Source organism: Oncorhynchus masou, chromosome 32 (genome assembly GCF_036934945.1).
Source record: "Oncorhynchus masou masou isolate Uvic2021 chromosome 32, UVic_Omas_1.1, whole genome shotgun sequence".
Taxonomy (NCBI): Eukaryota; Metazoa; Chordata; class Actinopteri; order Salmoniformes; family Salmonidae; genus Oncorhynchus; species Oncorhynchus masou.
Window position 1 is genome coordinate 85,673,380 of NC_088243.1, and position 23,026 is coordinate 85,696,405.

A 23,026-nucleotide genomic window follows, 5' to 3' on the forward strand; every position below is an offset into this window, starting at 1 on the left:
TTATGGACTCGGTACTGGCACCCTGTGTATACAGCCAAGTCATTATGGACTCGGTACTGGCACCCTGTGTATACAGCCAAGTCATTATGGACTCGGTACTGGTACCCTGTGTATACAGCCAAGTCATAATGGACTCGGTACTGGCACCCTGTGTATACAGCCGAGTCATTATGGACTCGGTACTGGCACCCTGTGTATACGGCCAAGTTATCTTTACTCATTGTTGATTTATTCCTATTATATTTTGCTCTGTGTGTTTACCTTTAACTCTGCACTGTTGGAAAAGGACCCGTATGTAAGCGTTTCACTGTTTGTCTACACACCTGTTGTTGACAAGGCATGTGGCAAATAAAATGTGATTTGATTTTGTGAGTGGCAGGGGGAGGGGCTTGATGAGTGCGTGTGTAAACAGAGAGAAAGAGGCCAAAAGCTCTCAAAATAAGCATAATGCTTTTCTATGGGCTTGTCATCTACCCTCCCGCCTTCGGTACAATGACTCCCATTGTTAGGGTGCAGACGTGAACATCATTATATCCAGATCTCTGGTGTAAATGAGAAGGTGTACACAACACAGGAGTGAAGGAGAGGAGACCAAAAACACACCATGAGAACAAGCCGACATAAACACTCATTTAAAAAAAAAAACATCAAAAGAACTTGATTCTTGCGATACAGGCATTTGGAATATTGTGCAAAACAACATTAATTTGATATATCGCCCAGCCCTAGCTGAGATCTGGTGACAGGAACACACCTCTATTTTAGCACTTACCAGTACATTGTTTGAAAACTGCATGGACATGCCACTAGCCCTTGCTTTACATCTGAATATAAACATGCCTGGATTAGCCTAAAATGTTGAAGTAGCTGGCCCAGTATTTCGTCAGACGTCATTACTCATTTATCTGGGCATAATAAAGGACATTCATTGATCAATTAATTAACAGAAGTACCTACCAAAGGGCTTTGGCACAGTAGCTGTCAGTTAGCTACTCACCCACAACTACCCACTTAAATTTACTAGCTGACAACAACAAAAAGCTATAGGTATAACGTTAGCTAGGTACGGCACATTAGACCCACCTACCCCCTAAAAATTACATTGTGCAATTACTGCGTCCAAAAAAAACAGTCGACTGCAGTTATTACACTTTTACTGCAGTTTCAAAACAGTGATCATTTTTTTACAAGGTCTCAAAGCCATCATTAGAAACCGTTCGGTTTGGAGCTGTATTTGTTAGCCAAGTTAGTCTATATCAACATCATTGTTTGATCACATATTACAGCTACATCACCTCCAGCTGGTTAACGTTAGTAGACAAAACATCAATCTGTTTGTTTTGCATGCTCCAATCCTCTCTAAGTAATGTTAGCTAGCTAGTTATATACGATTCATTCACGATAACTCACCTGTAAAGCGGTGATTCCTGCCTCGGTAGTGTTAGATCAAAGGAGTTCTCTAGAGGGGCATCTCTTGGCAGAGCAGTATTTTTTCCTACTATGCACGTCGATATTGTACTTGATGTCAGAGGAAAAGGCGATCTCTGTAAAAAAAATACAAGTGAACTGCTAATGCTAGCGTTTTGAAGACCACTACCGGTGCAAAGGTCGTTTGGTCACATGGTTTGGAAGAGGGTGCATGTCAGCTGACCAAATGTTGGATACTTGATTTTGTAGCTTGCTAGCTGTCTTGTTACGCAAACTATCTATTTCCATCAAAACTAGCTAAGTCAATTATCGATAGTCTGAAATTATGCCGATTGTTTGGTGTGAAACATCACCACAAACATTTAATTGGCCAAGTTGATACAAGCGTAAGCGCTGCGTGTTCGCCCATTGAGAAGACTGGGCTTGTCTTTTTTTATTTTTTATCTGAAAAATGTAAATCCACACCAGAATCTATCGATATTGTGACACCATGTGTCACTTTTTCGCGAACTCGGCCTTTGTTTCATATTTGGTTCAATTGTAGCTGATTCCTAAAAAAAAAGAAAGAATTCCAAAACGTTCCAGAATGATAAAACAACTTCCGCATTCCAGTGTGACATATTAAGGGATCTGGATAAGTGACCTGCAACAATGTAGCTATGGGGGAAAAAAAATACTTCTCCCAAAATTATTTAATTGTAAAGTGTTCTGGAAAAAAATATATTAGTCAGTACAATTGTGCTCTCTTCCCACTAACGTTATACATGTGAATTTTGCCTAAAAAATGGCAAGTTACTTTCACCAATATATAGCAAAGTGTTGATGGTCCCTAACTTTGATGTCGCTCGCCCGGCAGCAACACATTCACCACCGAGTTAGTCGTGCAAGCTTTGAAAGAGGCGAACGTCAATCTTGAACTCAACAGCAACATGACGACCGTAAGATGTTATTGTTACATTGTTAAGTAGCTAGCTGGTGCTGAGATTGCAGTGCTTTGATACATATACAGCCTGAAACTAATGCCTGCAAAATCGTGTAAATGTTCCTTACAGGCCAGAACGTTTAATACAATTATATTTACACGTAGTCTACCGGTTGTCTGTGCGGTTTGTCCTTGAGACAAAATATCCACAGGAAACTAACTAGTTTACCTGTAGCGAAATGCTTGTGCTTATAGTTCCGACAGTGCAGCAATATCTAATAAGTAATATAACAATTACACAACATATACCCAAAACACGCAAATCTATGTAAGGAATGGGTCTAAGGCACTGCATCTCAGTGCTTGAGGCGTCACTATAGACACACTGGTTCGATTCTAGGCTGTATCACAACCGGCCGTGATTGGGACCCCCTAGAGCAGCTGACAGCGTCGTCCGGGTTTGGCCGGTGTAGGCCGTAATTGTAAATAAGAATTTGTTCTTAATTGACTTGCCTAGTTCAATAAAGGTTAAAATAAAAATATATGTATATGTGGAGGAGCAATGTCAGAGCAGCATAGACTAAGATACAGTAGAATAGAATACAGTATATACATATGAAATGAGTAATGCAAGATATGTAAACATTATTAAAGTGACTAGTGTTCCATTTATTAAAGTGGCCAATGATTTCAAGTCTGTGTATGTAGGCTGCAGCCTATCTGTGCTAGTGATGGCTATTTCAAAGTCTGATGGCCTTGAGATAGAAGCTGTTTTTCAGTCTCTCGGTCCCAGCTTTGATGCACCTGTACTGACCTCGCCTTCTGGATGATAGCGGGGTGAACAGGCAGTGGCTCGGGTGGTGGTTGTCCTTGATGATTTTTTTGGCCCCTGTGATGCCCCCTGTGATGCGTTGTTGCGCCTCCTTCACCACACTGTCTGTGTGGGTGGACCATTTCAGTTTGTCAGTGATGTGTACACAGAGGAACTTAACTTTCTACCTTCTCTACCGCTGTCCCGTCGATGTGGATGGGGGGATGCTCCCTCTGCTGTTTCCTGAAGTCCATGATCGTCTTTGTTTTGTTGATGTTGAGTGAGAGGTTGTTTTCGCGGCACCACACTCCCGTAACCCTCACCTCCTCCCTGTAGGCTGTCTCGTCGTTGTTGGTAATCAAGCATACGACTGTAGTGTCGTCTGCAAACTTGATGATTGAATTGGAGGTGTGCGTGGCCACGCAGTCATGGGTGAACAGAATACAGAAGGGGACTGAGCATGCACCCTTGTGGGGCCTCAGTGTTGAGAATCAGTGAAGTGGAGGTGTTGTTTCCTACCTTCACCACCTGGGGGCAGCCCATCAGGAAGTCCAGGACCCAATTGCACAGGGTGGGGTTCAGACCCAGGGCCTCGAGCTTAATGATGAGCTTGGTGTTGTGGTGTTGAATGCTGAGCTATAGTCAATGAACAGCATTCTTACATAGGTATTCCTCTTGTCCACATTGTCCACATGGGATAGGGCAGTGTGATGGCGATTGCATCGTCTGTGGACCTATTGGGGCAGTAAGCAAATTTAAGTGGGTGGCAGGTAAGATGGAGGTGAACTGATCCTTGACTACTCTCTCAAAGCACTTCATGATGACAGAGGTGAGTGCTACAGGGCAATAGTCATTTTGTTCATTTCGTTCAGTTTTGCATTATTGGGTACAGGAACAATTGTGGCTGTCTTGAAGCATGTAGGGACAGCAGACTGGAATTGGGAGAGATTGAATATGTCCGTAAACACACCAACCAACTGGTCTTGGTCTGTGCATGCTCTGAGGACGTGGCTAGGGATGCCGTCTGGACCAGCAGCCTTGCGAGGGTTAACACATTTAAATGTCTTACTCACATTGGCCACAGAGAAGGAGAGCCCACAGTCCTTGGTAGCGGGCCGGCGTCGGTGGAGCTGTGTTATCCTCAAAGCGGGTGAAGAAGCTGTTTAGCTTGTCGAGGAGCAAGACGTTGGTGTCCGCGACATGGCTAATTTTCCTTTTGTAGTTTGTGATTGTCTGTAGACCCTGCCACATACGTCTTGTGTCTGAGCTGTTTTTCAGCGACAGGGTCTGGGAGATTAGTCAGGATCGAGGGAAAGATGAACGGAGCAAAGTACAGAGAGGTCCTTGATGAAAACCTGCTCCATAGGTCTCAGGATCTCAGACTGGGGCGAAGGTTCACCTTCCAATAGGACAACGACCCTAAGCACACAACCAAGACAACGCAGGAGTAGCTTCGGGACCAGTCTCTAAATTACCTTGAGTGGCCCAGCCAGTGCCCGGACTTGAACCTGATCGAACACCTGGAAATAGCTGTGCAGCGACGTTCCCCATCCAACCTGACAGCTTGAGAAGATCTACAGAGAAGAATGGGAGAAATTCCCCAAATACAGGTGTGCCAAGCTTGTAGCGTCATACCCAAGAAGACTCTAGGCTGTTTATCGCTGCCAAAGGTGCTTCAACAAAGTACTGAGTAAAGGGTCTGAATATTTCAGTTTTTTTTTATTTGTAATACATTTGCCAAAAAATTATATAAACCTGTTTTTGCTTTGTCATTATGGGTTATTGTGTTTTAGATTGATGAGGGGAAAATAAACATTTAAGCGATTTTAGAATAAGTCTGTAATGTAACAAAATATGGCAAAAGTCACGGGGTCGGAATACTTTCCGATTGCACTGTAGAAACTACAGAGTCAAAGCATTTATCCCAAGACCAATGCAGTGTGATCACTGTGAAGCTTTTGGTTATGTAGCAAGTGTTTGCAGAAGGGAGAAGACAAGATGTCCAAGTTGTGGGAAAGATCATGTCATGTGTTATAAAAGTGATGAACATGTGACATGTTGTAACTGTGGAGGGAACCATGAAGCCACGTCTTTGGAATGCCCCACAAGAAGGAAAGACAATGAGGTGGCCAAAGACAGGGCTGTCCAGAGCATTTCATATGCAACAGATGTTACAAGGGTTGAGGGTTTGAATGGTGCTCCTGAAGAGTCCATGGTGGTGGACACTTTCACTGCAGAGCCGAATATATCGATCAAGTCACCTTGTCCGAGAGAGATTTACATGGGTATCAAAATGTCACTCCAGGGTAAGCCTACACGAAACACAGCCCTTATTTAAGTGTTTCTAAAATCCCTTATGGGAAAAATGAGAATGGTGAAAAAAACGATTGGAACCATTTGACCACTAGATTTTATGGGTATTATGACATCACCACTGTGGGGCTCTATAGGTTAACAATACTTTCCTGTGGATATTTTGTCTCAAATTTCAAGCAGCTGAAGAACAAATTAAACCGCACAGAAAACCGATGTAGAGTAAGTTTAAATGTAATTTTATTCAACATTCTGGCTTGTAAGGAACATTTTACATGATTTTTCAGGCTGTATATGCCAATTAATTGTGTATTACAGCCTGATTTTATCAAATGAATACATAGCTAGCTAGCTTAGCTAGTCATTGCTTGCTAACTGGTTAGCTGTCCCATACTAGCATGAGAATGACACACTACCCCTGGAATATGAATCATTTTGTGAATTATTCCCACAGAAGCACGAATTCTTTGTGGACATGACATGTGAGGGATGCTCTGGGGCAGTCACCCGAGTCCTCAATAAACTGGGTGAGTAGCTAAATGTCACCCGAGTCCTCAATAAACTGGGTGAGTAGCTAAATGTCACCCGAGTCCTCAATAAACTGGGTGAGTAGCTAAATGTCACCCGAGTCCTCAATAAACTGGGTGAGTAGCTAAATGTCACCCGAGTCCTCAATAAACTGTGTGAGTAGCTAAATGTCACCCGAGTCCTCAATAAACTGTGTGCGTAGCTAAATGTCTCCCGAGTTCTCAATAAACTGGGTGAGTAGCTAAATGTCACAGCAAATCCAGCTTTCTGGAACATCTTTTAAACAACACACACACAGGCTCACACACTTTGTTGAGAATGGTGTGCTTTGGTTTAGCTAAATTCAGCAAATATAGATTACTTGTGTCATATTGACTGGCTTGCTAAAATGGTTTTATTTTCTCTTTCTGTCTTATTTGTTGGCGTAAGGTGGTGTCCAATTTGAGATCGACCTCCCCAACAAGAAGGTTTTCATTGAGTCTGACAAGGACACGGACGTGCTTCTGGAAACACTTAAGAAGACTGGAAAGGAAGCTAACTACATCGGCCCCAAGTGACGAATCAATCCTCTTTCCTCTATAGAACAGGTGAACTCTCTAAATATATTAAGTGACAATAAATTCAATATTGACCAAACTTCCCATCCATCCCTACAGCTCCTTCCTCTTCTCACCATCACAACCTGTTTAGCCTTATCGTGTCCTTGTTTCTGTGTGTTAGCTGTTGGTTGGTGCCTATATGAAGGATGATCATGAGAAGAAAGAACCCTGGCTGACATGTCTTCATGGACCACTGGAATGAGCTTGCACTGCCAAGCTGTCCACTTTCAGTAATTTAAGCACTATTATTTATGTGTCCCAAATGCCACTATAAAGGCCCAGGTCCAAAGTAGGGCACTGTATATGGAATAGAGTACCCTTTTGGGACGAATCCACTGTGAATATCCAGTGTGATTGATGCGCAGGATTAAATATATCATGTTATCTATATGGGTTAACTTTACTGCGGGGACATGAAAGGATGTAGAGATCGCTGTCTCTGCTTTGTCTTAATGAAAGCACCTATTGTAATTCACATTATTTGGAGGGAACGGCAACCATCCTGTATTACGTTTTCCTTTCGCTGTCTGAATATTGTTCATATTTACCCACATGTCAAATAAAAAAAACGGTGATTCTACGACACCTGTCCTCTTATTTTTTATTTTCACACATAGTCAAACCTTCTGCGGAAGGCCGTCCTAAAGAGCTGTTTGTTATCCCAAGAATATACGGCCTAATTTACATAAGAAATAATAAAAACAAAATTGGTCCGCACACAAGTTCTGATGAGTAACATTATTTTAGTTTGGAGATGTCTTGCCAGATTGAATGATGTGACTGCCACTAGGTGGTAGTGTTTGTTCTTGGTTTAATTTGACAGGAGGATCCCGCCCCTTTTTCATCGATTGCGTGGAATTCGACTTCAGTTTCTTGCACAATGTCATGTACCTTCAGCCGTGCAAATGCCAACATCAGCCGTTTTCGTCAAAGATAAATTATTGAGCTGCAGTTAGTAGATTTGTAAATCATATAGCTTTTTCATGCTTATTCTGAAGGGGTAAGAGTGTTATGTACTTTATTAGAAAAAAGTACATTTTCAAGAAGACATGGTATGAGACACGGTGTATATACTATCTCTGACAATTTGCGATTGAGTCCACGGTGCTATGACAGGCGAACCATCCCTTACCCCTACGTTAGTTGGTACAATCCGAACGGAACCTTCCACAAGTCCCAGGACAACGGACACTACCAATTGATAAAAGAGGGTGGCACAGCAGATGTAGAAAGACCACCCAAGATATCTGAACATCAGTGATGACTGCTCTTCGATGGACACCAGGAAGAGGATTACAGTACTGGTACACAGGACCACTGGGAGGGATAGAACAAAAAAACAATGAAAACTTAATAATATATTGAAAGAGAGGAAAATCAAAATAGAATTGTATTTGTCACGTGCGCCGAATACAAGTGTAGACCCTACAGGGAAATGCTTACTGACGGGCCTTTAACTAACAACGCGTTAAGAAGTTTTAAGAAGAAAAAAAGGGTTTTAGGTAAAAGCAAAATAGAAAATAAAAGTAACAAATAATTTAAAACATGAAGATAAAAACACCTTCCAAGTAACAAATACATCTGGCGTATAAAAGCTGATCTTGCATCCCGATCACATACAAATTCCCACCAAGCATGTATTGCAGCCAACAGAAATCAGCATATAAACTAGCAAGTATTTTTTGACATCCTGGGCATTATGTAACCTGGAATACAAACTGATACTCCATTTAACCATTCGCAGCATATCTGTTTGGATTAATATCAATCTGGATTCCACGCCATGTCATAATGCTCTAATGCAGTGACAAATCCTTAAGCGTGCACAAACACCTACCTGAGACATATTTCATAGCCTACCTGAGATATTATTTCATTGCCTACCTGAGATAATATCGAGTAGTGCAGCAATGACTCCCCTACCACTGTCGAGAGCTGGTCTGATAGTGAAGAGAGCAGCAAAGGAGAGAGCACTGGAGCCAGAGAGGAATATCCAAGACAAACTATATGTACCTGATAATGAATCAAATAGGTACTTATAAGGTATGTGACATTCATGCCATCAACTTAGCCTATGTTGTCATTTGTACACACAGTAGTAGGCAGTCAGTCAGCCATTTCAGGTACACCGTTTGTGTTATTTAGAGAGAAACATCCACCATTTTAAAAAGAGACTAGGCCTCAAGTTATAATGTGCTGTAATTGTACTTATATACTGCAATTGAAGTTATATACTTTATAAACCTGTTCTCGTTCTCTTGAATAACACAGATGTGTACGTCAATGTAGCCCAGTTTAATGAATAGCCCACATTCATCACTTCTTGTGAGTGGGAGACTGCTGCCTGACAAAATGTGCTTACCCTGAAGAAAGAGCCTGCTGTCATAGCGCTTTGAGTTTGATGACAGTATGTCACACATACACTACTACCAACATACTGTCACAGTGGCCCAATTCTTCTCCTGTACAGTGGTTTGGAATAGCACTGCATGCATCCCAAATGGCACCCTTATTCCCCCCGATAGCGTAGCGCTCTATAGGCCTCCGGTCAAAAGTAGCGCACTATAATGGGAGTATGGTGCGATGAGGGATGTAGTCACTCTCCCTCCACAAAAGGACAACATGTAACGGCAACGCTGCTCACCCGTCCATGCTGGGAACACGGTGCAACTGGAGAAGCCTTCGTAGCTGTTGCAGAGCCTAAAACAAGGCATTGTCCCCCCCGCACATTGACTCTGTACCGGTACCCCCTGTATATAGTCTCACTATTGTTATTTTACTGCTGCTCTTTAATTACTTGTTCATTTTATTTCTTATTCTTGTTCATATTCTTTATTATTATTATTATTATTTTTGTATTCATTTTTGTATGGGTAGCCTAGTGGTTAGAGCGTTGGACGAGTAACCGGAAGGTTGCAAGTTCAAACCCCTGTGCTGACAAGGAACAAATCTGTTGTTCTGCCCCTGAACAGGCAGTAAACCCACTGTTTCTAGGCTGTCATAAGAATTTGTTCTTAACTGACTTGCCTGGTTAAATAAAGGTAAAAGTTAAAAAATTAAAATGGCAAACAGGCCCTCGCTGGTCCCCTCCGGTCGGACCAGCCACCATGGGGGCACACAGGCATGTTGTGTACAGCCTAAACTCCACAGACACCATGGCTGTCATCACGGTTACTGGGCTCCTCATGCCACTCGTTATTGTCTTTCTCTGTTCCTCAGTTGTTCTTGAAAATGTCCTCTTTCAAGCAGCTCAGTCAGATTAATTCATGACTGGAAGATCAGGGATAGCCTTTTAGTTTACACGTTATAGCCTATCTTGATTGAAATGGTTAGGCTTCTTTGGTTCAGAAATGGTTGTGTCCAATGACAGCCTTGGATCTTTGTGTTCCTGCATTCAGAATGTGATGTGTATTTTGTTCTATCAATGATATCATGTTTATTCTATCACAAATGATACTGGCTTAGCTAGACGGTCACAAATACAGTCTATTTGTTTTTGTGATTTTGGCAAACGTTGTCCATAAGGCAGGTATATCTGGGAACACATGCTTATTAAATACTTTGTTATTGTAAAAATCATCTGTATTGCTTTCATCCACAAAATAATGAAGGCTATCTAGTGACAATTATAACGCTTCACTCAACTTATTCATTGTAGAGGGAGATCTATGGAAACAGGAAGACTTATTTTTACATTTCTAAATATTTCTAAATAAAAAAATAAAAGTAATAATAAGTAATAATAATAATTTATAAATAAATAAATACATTTGCGACTGAATGAATCAAACAGTAATAAAACACGATATTACGTAATAGATAACTTACTGTAGGTGTTGTTAAAATGTACATTAAAATATTTGTCACTTTTTGGAATTCCTGCAACCCAAGACTGTTGCTAGTTTAATATAGAGACTGATTGATGAGCTATGATTGAATAATTGGCTGTTCAATCAAGTGTCTCAACAGTTTAGATAGGAAATCCCAGGGAGGTACAGTAAATTCACACTCCTCTCACTACCCCGTCTGACTCTTTCCTGAGTTGACCAGTGAGGCCGTCCTCCTGAGGGGAGGGAAACGCTCCTGTCAGATCCTGTGGTCCCTGCCAAAGGAAACAGAAATCTGATTTATCCAGAATTGAGTTAAATGTGCATATGGAGTGCTGAGAGTAAATATGCAACAGTGGGCATACAGACATGGTTGGATTGGCTGCACTGCCCACATCATTAGATTTAATTCAAATCTAAATCAAATCACATTTTATTATTCACATGCACGAATACAACTGGTGTAGACCTTACAGTGAAATGCTGAATACAACTGGTGTAGACCTTACAGTGAAATGCTCACTTACGAGCCCCTAACCAACAATGCAGTTTAAAAAAAATACAAACATGAATACAAAAATAATAATACTAAAGAATATGAACAAGAATAAGAAATAAAATGAACAAGTAATTAAAGAGCAGCAGTAAAATAACAATAGTGAGACTATATACAGGGGGGTACCGGTACAGAGTCAATGTGCGGGGGCCCTTGTTTTAGGCTCCACTCGCCTACAGAAGTCAAATTGGAGAAGGTAATGAAAATACATTGTTGGTGTCTAAACTCTGACTTTACACAGCCAACAATGGAACGCAATGGAGCCAGATATTAAAGCCACAATCTATAATTAGTTTACCAGCCAAACAGCAGCCTTGCCTCTTTAAATACCATTTTGTAGTATGATTGAAGGTGCACAAAATAAAGCGAATTAATACTTAGTGATACTTTTTAGACAACATAATTCCAGTCCCAGCTGCTGCTGATGGATACTGTGAGACCTGTCTTTTCAAACAAATACCAAGAATCAGACAGCATTTATTGTGGAGCTGCAGCAATGATCGACATCAGAACACCCCGGGCTTGTTCTGACGAGCTCACAGCAGTGATTTTCATTGCATTCCAAAGTTGAATGTCTCCTCTGGCCAGGAAGGCTGATAGTGCTGCTGATAACATGGAACAGGTAGACTGATCTCAGATCAGTGGTTTGTTTAGACTTCCTCCTCTTCTAAAATCACGGCTCCATCTATAAAAATGGCAGCTGCAGACATGACACAGAGACGGATACAGACACAGAGACACAGAGACATTTAGAGACATAGAGACATTTAGAGACACAGAGACGGATACAGACACAGAGAAATAGAGACACAGAGATGGATACAGACACAGAGACATAGAGACATTTAGAGACACAGAGACGGATACAGACACAGATACATTTAGAGACACAGAGACATTTAGAGACACAGAGACGGATACAGACACAGATACATTTAGAGACATTTAGAGACATTTAGAGACACAGAGACATTTAGAAACACAGAGACGGATACAGACACATTTAGAGACACAGAGACAGATACAGACACAGATACATTTAGAGACGCATATACATTTAGAGACACGGAGACGGATACAGACACAGAGACGGATACAGACACAGAGACATGGAGACGGATACAGACAGAGACATTTAGAGACACAGAGATGGATACAGACACAGAGACATTTAGAGAAAGAGAAATTTAGAGATACAGAGACATAGACATAGACATTTAGAGATACAGACATTCAGAGAAATTTCGAGACATTTAGAGACACAGAGACATTTAGAGACACACAGATATATTTGGAGACAGAGACATTTTGAGATACAGAGACATTTAGAGACAGAGAGACATTTAGAGACATTTAGAGACATTTAGAGACACACAGATATATTTGGAGACAGAGACATTTAGAGACACAGAGACATTTAGAGACAGAGAGATATATTTGGAGACAGAGACATTTTGAGATACAGGGATATTTATTTATTTTTTTTTAATCAGGCAAGTCAGTTAAGAACAAATTCTTATTTTCTATGGCGGCCTAGGAACAGTGGGTTAACTGCCTGTTCAGGGGCAGAACGACAGATTTGTACCTTGTCAGCTCGGGGGTTTGAACTCGCAACCTTCCGGTTACTAGTCCAACGCTCTAACCACTAGGCTACCCTTAGAGACACATAGACATTTGAAGACATAGAGACATTTAGCGACACGGAGACATTTAGAGACATTTAGGAACACAGAGACATTTAGACACAGAGACATTTAGAGACACAGAGACATTTAGAAACATAGAGACATAGAGACATTTAGAGACACAGAGACATTTAGAAACATAGAGACATAGAGACATTTAGAGACATAGAGACATTTAGAGACACAGAGACATTTAGAAACATAGAGACATAGAGACATTTAGAGACATTTAGAGACACATAGACATTTAGAGACACAGAGACATTTAGAAACATAGAGACAGAGACATTTATAGACACAGACATTTGGAGACATAGAGACATTTAGAGACACAGAGACATTTAGAAACATAGAGACAGAGACATTTATAGACACAGATATTTGGAGACATAGAGACATTTAGAGACACAGAAACACAGAGAAATTAGCAGACAGACACATTTAGAGACATAGAGACATTTGGAGACAGAGACATTTAAAGACACAGAGACATTTACAGACAGAGACATTTAGAGACACAGAGACATTTACAAACATAGAGACACAGAGACAGACTGCTCTACTGCTCAAACAGAAGACAATAACAGACTCAGCTTCTATCCGAGCCTCATAGAAAAAGACACCTTCAGACACAAGACAACTCCAGACACAGATTATCCTCTCATGCTCATGCAGACACTAACATAACACACACATAACCCCTATCAGAACTTCAAATAGAAAAAGACTAGCCTCTAGGAAGAACCCAAAATGGACGATGTGTTTATTTGAGAGAGTTGAAGCCACATGTTCTGTGACTGAAAGACATTGGAGTCATCCTAAAAATGGAATTAAGAACACTGCACCCTTTAATTTGTTAACAATAAACAGACCGGTTTATGCTCAAATTTACGATGTCATTTTTAAGATTTAGTGAAAGTTTCAGTAAAGTAACTTTTCTGTGGAATCTCAAATTAATGACCAATGTCCTTAATTCCTCTGTACGGCCTGAACACCATGTTTCATCTCCTCTGTCCAGCTGGGCAGGATGTGAGCCAAAGTGCCTGGCCAGACCAGAACACTAAGCATAGGCTGTGATTCAGTACTCCCATACACCACGTCATCAGAGTTTTAAACAGTGGGCTGCATCTGCAGACATTTCACTACTCAGAGGGACTAGTCGGCTGCCATGCTGGCAGCTAATCCTCAATTATAGCCTGTTGAAAGGTCTCTTCACCTGTTGGACTGTAGTAAAAGATACTGTCCTATTTCAAGAATGGATAATGACTACTATTAGCTATATTAATGTAGCTCGAAGATCTGTCAGACAGTCTATAGGGCTTCACTGTTCTGCACTGTTCTTCGCTGTCCTTGATAGTAATTTTAAGTAATCTATGCATTCTAGCTATTATCCCAGTCAGTTAATGCGAGAATGAAATAACTGCCAAAATAGGTCTTCTTCTCTGCCTCCTGCCAAAATAGGTCTTCTTCTCTGCCTCCTGCCAAAATAGGTCTTCTTCTCTGCCTCCTGCCAAAATAGGTCTTCTTCTCTGCAACCTGCCAAAATAGGCCTTCTTCTCTGCATCCTGCCAAAATAGGTCTTCTTCTCTGCCTCCTGCCAAAATAGGTCTTCTTCTCTGCCTCCTGCCAAAATAGGTCTTCTTCTCTGCAACCTGCCAAAATAGGTCTTCTTCTCTGCAACCTGCCAAAATAGGTCTTCTTCTCTGCAACCTGCCAAAATAGGTCTTCTTCTCTGCCTCCTGCCAAAATAGGTCTTCTTCTCTGCCTCCTGCCAAAATAGGTCCTTTTATTTCTTGATAATCAAATACACTTTCTCTCTCAATATGAACAATTTGACATCTGTATGCTAGAGAAGCCTAAAACACATCATGGATGGGCCTAAAAACTGCTCCACACGATGACATCACCGTCAGCGTCACCTGGTGTCCTCTGTGTGTCTCAGTGTAATTACAGAGAGTACGACTAACTGACAATCAGTATAAGTCTCCAGGGTTACTATGTGGTCAGACTGACAGTTACGATAGCATGGCCTCAGAGTTGTTTGTGCGAGACATCACACACAGATATGGGACCAGGTTGGTGCATCAGAGCAAGAACAAAGAACATATTAGGGTGAGGGAAAAACATTCTGCATAACAACATTCATGCATTTGATTGGATATGTTTTGATATATTAGGATCCTCATTGGCCGATGCAAATAGCGACAGCTAGTCTCAGTGGGGTCTGACACATAACACAAAAATTATGTTACATACAAAAGAGTTTACAATTGACACATATTTAAAACATTGACATATAGTGTGTGTGTGTGTGTGTGTGTGTGTGTGTGTGTGTGTGTGTGTGTGTGTGTGTGTGTGTGTGTGTGTGTGTGTGTGTGTGTGTGTGTGTGTGTGTGTGTGTGTGTGTGTGTGTGAGTGTAGGTGTGTGTGTGTGTGTGTGTGTGTGTGTGTGTGTGTGTGTGTGTGTGTGTGTGTGTGTGTGTGTGTGTGTGTGTGTGTGTGCGTGCGTGCGTGCGTGCGTGCGTGTGTGTGTGTGTTACCACGCTGTGCTTTGGTCCTCTCCTTCTTCCACCGATGGCAACCCTTACAAAAACACCCACCAAAAAAGGACCAAGCAGCGTGGTAACAGGCAGCAGCAGGAGCAGCGCTATAAGGAGGAATGGACACGGGAGGACATTCTGGGCGGCAAGGGTTGCTACACATGGGAGGAGATCCTGGCTGGAAGGGATCGCCTCCCATGGAAACAGGTGGAGGCAGCCAGAAGAGCGGAGGCAGCAGGTAAAGGGAGCCAGCGCTTTGAGGGAACACGGCTGGCAAGGAAGCCCGAGAGGAAGCCCCAGAAATGTCTTGGGGGGGACACACGGGGAGTGTGGCGAGTTCAGGTAGGGGACCTGCGCCAACTTCCCGTGCTTACCGGAGAGCGAGAGGCACCGTGTTATGCGGTGGAGCGCACGGTGTCCCCGGTGCAGGTGCATAGCCCGGTGCGGGTGCATAGCCCGGTGCGGGTGCATAGCCCAGTGCGGGTGCATAGCCCGGTGCGGGTGCATAGCCCGGTGCGGTACATTCCAGCTCCTCTTATCAGCCGGGCTAGAGTGGGCACCGAGCCAGGTGCCATGAAGCCGGCTCTATGCATCTGGTCTCCAGTGCGTCTCCTCGGGCCGGCGTACATGGCAGTCTGTCCTGAGCCGCCAGAGCCGCCAGTCTGTTCTGAGCCGCCAGAGCCGCCATACCGGCCAGGAGCCGCCAGCCAGCCAGGAGCCGCAAGAGCCGCCAGCCAGGAGCCGCCAGAGCCGCCAGAGCCGCCAGCCAGCCAGGAGCCGCAAGAGCCGCCAGCCAGCCAGGAGCCGCCAGAGCCGCCAGAGCCACCAGCCAGCCAGGAGCAAGATCTTATCTATTTTTGCTAACTTTCTATTAAAAAGTATTGGAGTGAGATCAGTTATTTATTTTGGAATGTGCATACCGATTATATCCACATCACCATCAGCCATTTTATTGTTGAACTACATGATAATGTAAAAGTCATATTTTTTTGTGATCCAATACGTAATATGATCATCACTGATCATCATTTGGTTGTAATCCAGAGAGGTTAGAAAAAGTATCTAGATCCTCTATGAGGCTGTCGATTCAAGTTGTGGATTTAAAAGAAAACATGAATAATCAGCGTACAATGACACCTTTGTATTTAAGCCATGGATTTCTAATGCCTTGATTCTATTGATGGATCTGATTTTAATAGCTAACAATGTGATAGCCATAATAAAAAGATATGCCGATACTGGACAATGAATAGCAGGCCTGGTTTCCCAGATTTGTCATAGTGTTCTTTTGTTTACAATACTTGCAGTATCTCCAATGTATCGTCCATGGAAAAAAACTGTCTGATTAGAATGAATAATGTCCGACAATACCTTTTTAATTCTATGCACTATACATTTTGCTAGAATTTTTGCATCACAACAATGAAATGTAAGGGATCTCCATTTTTTTTTAAATGGACTGGATCTTTATATTTCCCACATGGGATCCTGTTTCAGTAATAATGAAATCAGACCTTCTTGTTCCGTGTCTGATAATCTACCATTTACATAGGAGTGGTTAAAACATGCTAATAACGGACCTCTGAGTACATCAACAAAGGTGTGGTATACCTCCACTGGTATGCCATCCAGCCCTGGAGGTTTCCCCAACTTAAAGGCTTTAATTGCATCAAGAAGTTCCTCCTCTGTAATTTCACCTCCACCTGAGTCTTTCTGTAATTTTCTTAATTTTACATTATTCATAGAAAAAAAATCCATACAATTATCTTCGGTTAGAGGAGATGGAGAAGAATGCTTAAAGTCCTTTGCTTCCTTTTTCAAAATATAATTTGGTGAATCATGGGTGACTCCGTCATTTGTAACAAGATTCAGTAAATTATTTTTGGTAACATTTTTATGTTGGAGATTAAAAATAATTTGATGCATTTTTCCCCATATTCCATCCAGTTTTCCTTATATTTTAAAATATATTACACTTGATCTTTCTTGAATAAGTTCCTCAATTTCTTTGAGTTTTTCCTCTAACTTCTTCCTGCCCGCAGGGCTTGCTGTGTGGAGTGTGGTGTCAAAAAACATCTCTTTATTACGGACAGACATCTCCCCATCTCTTTATTACGGACAGACATCTCCCCATCTCTTTATTACGGACAGACATCTCCCCATCTCTTTATTACGGACAGACATCTCCCCATCTCTTTATTACGGACAGACATCTCCCCATCTCTTTATTACGGACAGACATCTCCCCATCTCTTTATTACGGACAGACATCTCCCCATCTCTTTATTACGGACAGACATCTCCCCATCTCTTTATTACGGACAGACATCTCCCAATCTCTTTATTACGGACAGACATCTCCCCATCTCTTTATTACGGACAGACATCTCCCCATCTCTTTATTACGGACAGACATCTCCCCATCTCTTTATTACGGACAGACATCTCCCCATCTCTTTATTACGGACAGACATCTCCCCATCCTTACAACCATTGAATCTATATGTTTTGACCATGACAGTGTACAGTCTTAAGGTAACAACACAGGATTTAGCATCAGCCTGCATTGGACAAACAGAGGTCAATCAAGAACCTATAATTTACACTTTAACCAAAGAGTAAAACCCTAAAGGAACTCACTAGGCTTTCATTTATTCCAGTCCGTGTTTGTGCTGCTGTTGGAGTTGCATCCCGAATGGCAATGTTCACGATGTCATGCACTTCTTTTGACCAGGGCCCATAGGGTGCAGTTTTGACCATTTGTAGCGGTCAGCATAAAGCCAAACATCTATCATATAAATAGACCTCTGTCCCTCCCTGTGCAGTAGTCATTGGTTTAGGGCTCCGTGGGGATTCATAGAGAACATGAGGCTGAGGTGTTTGATCTTTCCAGCAGCATTTAATGTTCAACCCTCCCCCTCTCCCCTTTTTGGATTTCCCAGCTTCCCCGTGGTGTGCACTCATGCTGAAGGATTTACTTATATACTTTACCAATTCACTCATGCTGAAGGATTTACTTATATACTTTACCAATTCACTCATGCTGAAGGATTTACTTATATACTTTACTAATTCACTCATGCTGAAGGATTTATTTAGTATACTTCACTAATTCACATGCAGGTCTGCCAGAAGTGAAATATAAAAACTGTAGAAAGAAAAAAAAATCTCACCACTAAGCAGGTTTCCAGCCTGTAAAGTCAAAAAAATATTTTTTATGACAGGCTTGATGTAAACAGAACATTTGTCAGTAAACTTTCCAAATGTTGACAAAACAAAATATGCTAGACCAGATGGGATCTTTTTGTGTTGGTAAAAAATTATTATGCGAGAAATGTCGGTGGAAATGCTTTTATGCACAAATATTGTTATAATAACCATCATACTGAAGTAAATTTGAAGTTACGCGATGACATGTTGTGTGGTCCTCCCACTGCGACTCAGGAAAGCATGCAGTTTATTAGGCTACAGATGAAATAAATGATGATGAACTTCACAGGGTGGTGAAAGTGCACACTATGAGCTTGATGCTCTTTTCAATAAATATCGAGGGTCTTATTCTGGTGACATGATCATCAATGCTTGGCTGCCATTTGACAAATAAAAAAAATATTGCTCTTTTGTCCATAATAATCTCATCATGTATACTAGATAGTATTTTCAGAGTATACTAGATGTCATTTTCATAGTATACTAGATAGTATTTTTTACAGTATACTAGATAGTATTTGTGTTGTATACTAAATAGTATTTTTATAGTACACCTCATAGTATACAAGAAAGTATTTGCATAGTATACTAGATAGTATTTTTTGCAGAGTATACTCGATAGTATTTTCATATTATACTAGATAGTATTTGCATAGTATACTATATAGTATTTTTTATAGTATACTAGATAGTATCTTTATAGTATACTAGATAGTTCTTGCATAGTATACTAGATAGTATTTTTATAGTATACTAGATAGTATTTTTTATAGTATACTAGATAGTATCTTTATAGTATACTAGATAGTATTTGCATAGTATACTATATAGTATTTTTTATAGTATAGTAGATAGTATTTTTTTATAGTATACTAGATAGTATTTGCATAGTATACTAGATAGTATCTTTATAGTATACTAGATAGTATTTGCATAGTATACTAGATAGTATTTTTATAGTAGAAGTTAGTGTAATATCTTACAGTATGTTATTCTTGTCTTTTACTGTTCTGTATTTTGTCATGTATGTGTGTGTTTTATGTGGTCCCAGGAAGAGTAGCTGCTGCATGTGCAGTAGGAAATGGGGATCCTAATAAACTAAACTAGGCTAAACTAAACTAGACAACCCGCTCAGCCTACCCGCACTGTATCTGCGAGCTGTTGGCTAGAGAGCAGGTGCCATGATCAGAGTAGATACAACACAACAGTTTTTTTTGTGACTAAACTATCAGGTAGAGTTGAAAATGCAATGGAAACATATCGAACTTTAGATTTTGTTTTGGTACATGAAAATTTAAGCGAAGAAGTACAATTTATGTGTACTACCTCATCACACACAGATTTCATCCCCCGTTTATCCGTCCATTTTCTGAAAACTACCACTGGATTATAGAATATTCGCATGAAAATCGGTCACCGATTGGATGGAAACCTAGCTATAGATGTCCATCTACAAGTGATTGCTGCCAACTTTATTCAACTAATTCTTTCTTTCTCAGATAATAATTTTGAGAATGAAGGTGTATATAGTTATCTGAGGCTCACACACAGCTAGTTATCTGTACTGCAGGCAGGCAGCTGGGTTGCCTGTTTTGCATGTTATTTTGGCATTACAGTTTTTCTCAATTGCTAAAACACAATTTCTGAAACCTTGCTCCATTTCCTGAAAACATTAAACACAAAACCTCATCTTCAAGCAGTATTTACATAACCTCTGACTCGCAAAATGAAACATTCGCCTCCAAACAGTTTTACCTGTGTTCAAAATCAAACACTGCTCTCAAATCATAAACAAAGTGATCAAAATGATATACACTCTCAAGCAGTCAGTAAACAATACACAGAAAAATAGAAAACACATTGTTCAAAACATACAATTCTTAGGGAGAAGTACATTTTTAATCTAAAAAAATATTCATATTTTTCCGTCATTGTCTTTTGATGAACGAAAACATGTTCTATCATAGTAGCTAAAAATTGATCAGAAATTACTACTCTGCTTTGCTCTTTGCAATTTTGTTTTTTGTTCTTCCTCCTCCTTGTACCCCTATTTTTACAGTACTGTACCCTGCATCTCAAAACTTGTCCTTTGTCTCTGTGATACTGTAATTCTTGTTCTTTGTTGATATGAACCTGCAACCAGTCAGTCTTCTTGTGTTTGGGCTGGGTCAGGCCAGTGCACTTCGTCGACATCACAAGCTATATTGTCCCTCCTGAGGCAACGGGGGAAGAAGCCTCTTGTGTGTCGTTTCCAGCCCTGACATGATTCCTCACCTATATCACCACAGGCTAAATCCATGGCTTGCAGCAGATTTACTCTGGTGTAGGGTTGTCTATCATACACTTTCCATCTCCAAGAGGAGAAAAACTCCTCAATCGGATTCAGGAAAGGCGAGTATGGAGGGAGGTACAAGTTCATAAACTGCCCATTGATGTTAAACCATTCCCTTACCTGAGCAGCTCGTTGGAAACTGACATTGTCCCACACTATCACATAGGTGGGAATGGGATTCTCTTGTAGCTCTTGATCCTGCTGCTCTTGAACCTGCTGCTCAAATAAAATATCTCTTAGATTGGCAATACATCTTAGAAGCTGCTGGGTGTTATATGGCCCGAGTGTAACATGGTGATGTAGAACACCATGGTTGCTTATAGCAGCACAGATTGTGACATTGCCACCTCGTTGACCAGGGACTTCAACAATGGCCCGCTGTCCAATCATGTTACGGCCTCTCCTTCTCCTCTTTGTTAGATTGAAGCCTGCTTCATCGACAAAGATAAACTAATGGGGTCTGTCCAAGGATTCCAAGTCAAATATTGTCTGTGTAGAAATACAATGTAAGTCATACAGAGACAGTGCTATACTGTAGAATACAATTAGGCTTCTGATTCACATACATTGTATGTACTGAAGAGTAATGTCATTCACATGGTATGTGTTAGTACTGTAGACAATCTGGATTACAGTAAATGTTTCTGAATGTACACTTACTTGCACATACTGAGCTCGCAGTTCTTTCACCCTTGGTGAGTTGAGCTCTAAAGGTTCTCTGTTTACTTGTTTCATTCACATCCTGTTACGATGGAGGACACGGTCAATAGTGGAAATGCTCACACTGTCGATTCCCTGGAAGTGTGTGTTGTCTTGTATCACTCGTTCCTGGATTTCTCTGAGTCGTATTGCATTATCTTGAAGGACCATGCCAACTATAACAGCCTCTTGCTCCCGAGTGAATATAGCTGTTCTTCCACCTGCATGTGGCAGCCTTGCAATTCTACAAAAAGTAGTTGTGCAGTTACAAAACATATTCATGCAGTACAATACATACAGTGATTAACTTTACAAATGTCTATTGAAACAGCTGCATATAGTGTAGTACAGTACATTTGCAAATAACAACAATACAGTAGTATCCTGTATCTGTTCTCTTCTCTGAATGTCCTTACTATGGTGGACACAGAGAATCGGCTCAAATTGGGTTGCACTCTAAGTCCTGCTTCCCTCATTGTCAGTCCATGGACAAGAACGTGGTCTACAACGGTTGGTGGAATTTCATCAGATATTTCCACTCTTTGTCTTCCTCTTCCTCTTCGTCCTCCTCTTCCTCTTTCTTGCCCTCCTCCTCCTTTTCCTCCTCGTCACCCACCTCGCATACGCACTCGTCCTCTCACATTGTTTCTTCTATCCATTCTCAGACTTTCTCAACAACCTGTTTGCTCTCTGAACTGGCTTATATTGGTTGTGTCGCATCATTTGAAACAGGTTAAATCAATTTTGAGTGGTTGTGTTCAATCAATGACATGTGTTCTCTATTTGTATTTGATTGTTGCCACTTGTGTTTACCAGTATGGATGACATGTGCATTAGAGTGCAGAATGTGTTTTGAGAATGAGAATGTGTTTAGAGTTTTGCTGAAAAGTCTAAGTGAGATCTGCAAATTGTGTTTTACCATGTGAAATGGTTTAAGGTATTGACAACAGACTGTGTGTTACCATGTGAAATGGTTTAAGGTATTGACAACAGACTGTGTTTTACCATGTGAAATGGTTTAAGGCATAATTAGCTAAATGAGTCGAGCCAACTGAGGACATTGTTCAGCCAATGGGTTTTAGTGTTTTAGCAATTGAGAAATACTGTAATACGTGTCACATATCAGTTTGCAAACAATGTTAAAAAATATATATATCTATTTATGTTTTTTCCCCACCAAGATTTACATTCTAAAATCACCACTGTCGACACTAGATTCAATCTTCCAGCCCGTCTGTATAACTAAATCTGTGACGACTTGTTGGTTCAGATACAGGCTGTGTACTAAATGGCCCCCTATTTTCTATAGTGCACTACTTTTGACCAGAACCCGCATAGGGAATAGGGGGCCATTTCAGACACAGCAGCCTGTACAGACAGTACTGCTGCCACGTCTACAGGGAACCGTGAGACTCAGTTCAACTCTGTATAATTACACCTCCTCCTTCTTCGTGCATTGGGCCTGGGGTTTAAGAATCTGTTCCGGCCAGAATGGAAAATGCCACGTTGCATTGCAGCTATTTTCCCCTTGTCTGATCCAGATGTTGTTCTCCGTCCACACGGGTCCTGACTGGGA

The 23,026-nt window shown here is 41.1% G+C and overlaps 2 protein-coding genes across 4 annotated transcripts in view; one reads left to right on the forward strand and one right to left on the reverse strand.

Moving 5' to 3' along the window:
• The window catches only part of LOC135526744 (proton-coupled amino acid transporter 1-like), a 38,888-nt gene extending 37,252 nt beyond the window's left edge, over window positions 1–1,636 (reverse strand). For both annotated transcript variants that reach the window (XM_064955363.1, XM_064955364.1), the window contains exon 1: window positions 1,411–1,636. The gene's annotated coding sequence lies outside the window, so the exon portion shown is untranslated. The remainder of the gene's footprint in view (window positions 1–1,410) is intronic.
• Window positions 1,637–1,976: 340 nt separating this feature from the next.
• Window positions 1,977–7,181, forward strand: LOC135526745 (copper transport protein ATOX1-like). Of its 2 annotated transcripts, none has more exons than XM_064955370.1 (4): window positions 1,977–2,366; window positions 5,929–6,001; window positions 6,432–6,589; window positions 6,659–7,181. In XM_064955370.1, the coding sequence occupies exons 1-3, from the start codon at window positions 2,358–2,360 to the stop codon at window positions 6,557–6,559; spliced, it is 210 nt and encodes a 69-aa protein (XP_064811442.1). In that variant the 5' UTR covers window positions 1,977–2,357; the 3' UTR covers window positions 6,560–6,589; window positions 6,659–7,181. The 2 variants fall into 2 exon arrangements, with proteins under 2 accessions (XP_064811442.1, XP_064811441.1); XM_064955369.1 differs by having other exon boundaries at window positions 6,723–7,181.
• Window positions 7,182–23,026: the final 15,845 nt, after the last annotated feature.

Bases quoted from the DNA above. Each gene is read 5' to 3' on its own strand.
- LOC135526745 (XM_064955370.1), top strand. The intron at 6,002-6,431 runs GTGAGTAGCTAA...TGTTGGCGTAAG, and splicing joins CCGAGTCCTCAATAAACTGG to GTGGTGTCCAATTTGAGATC.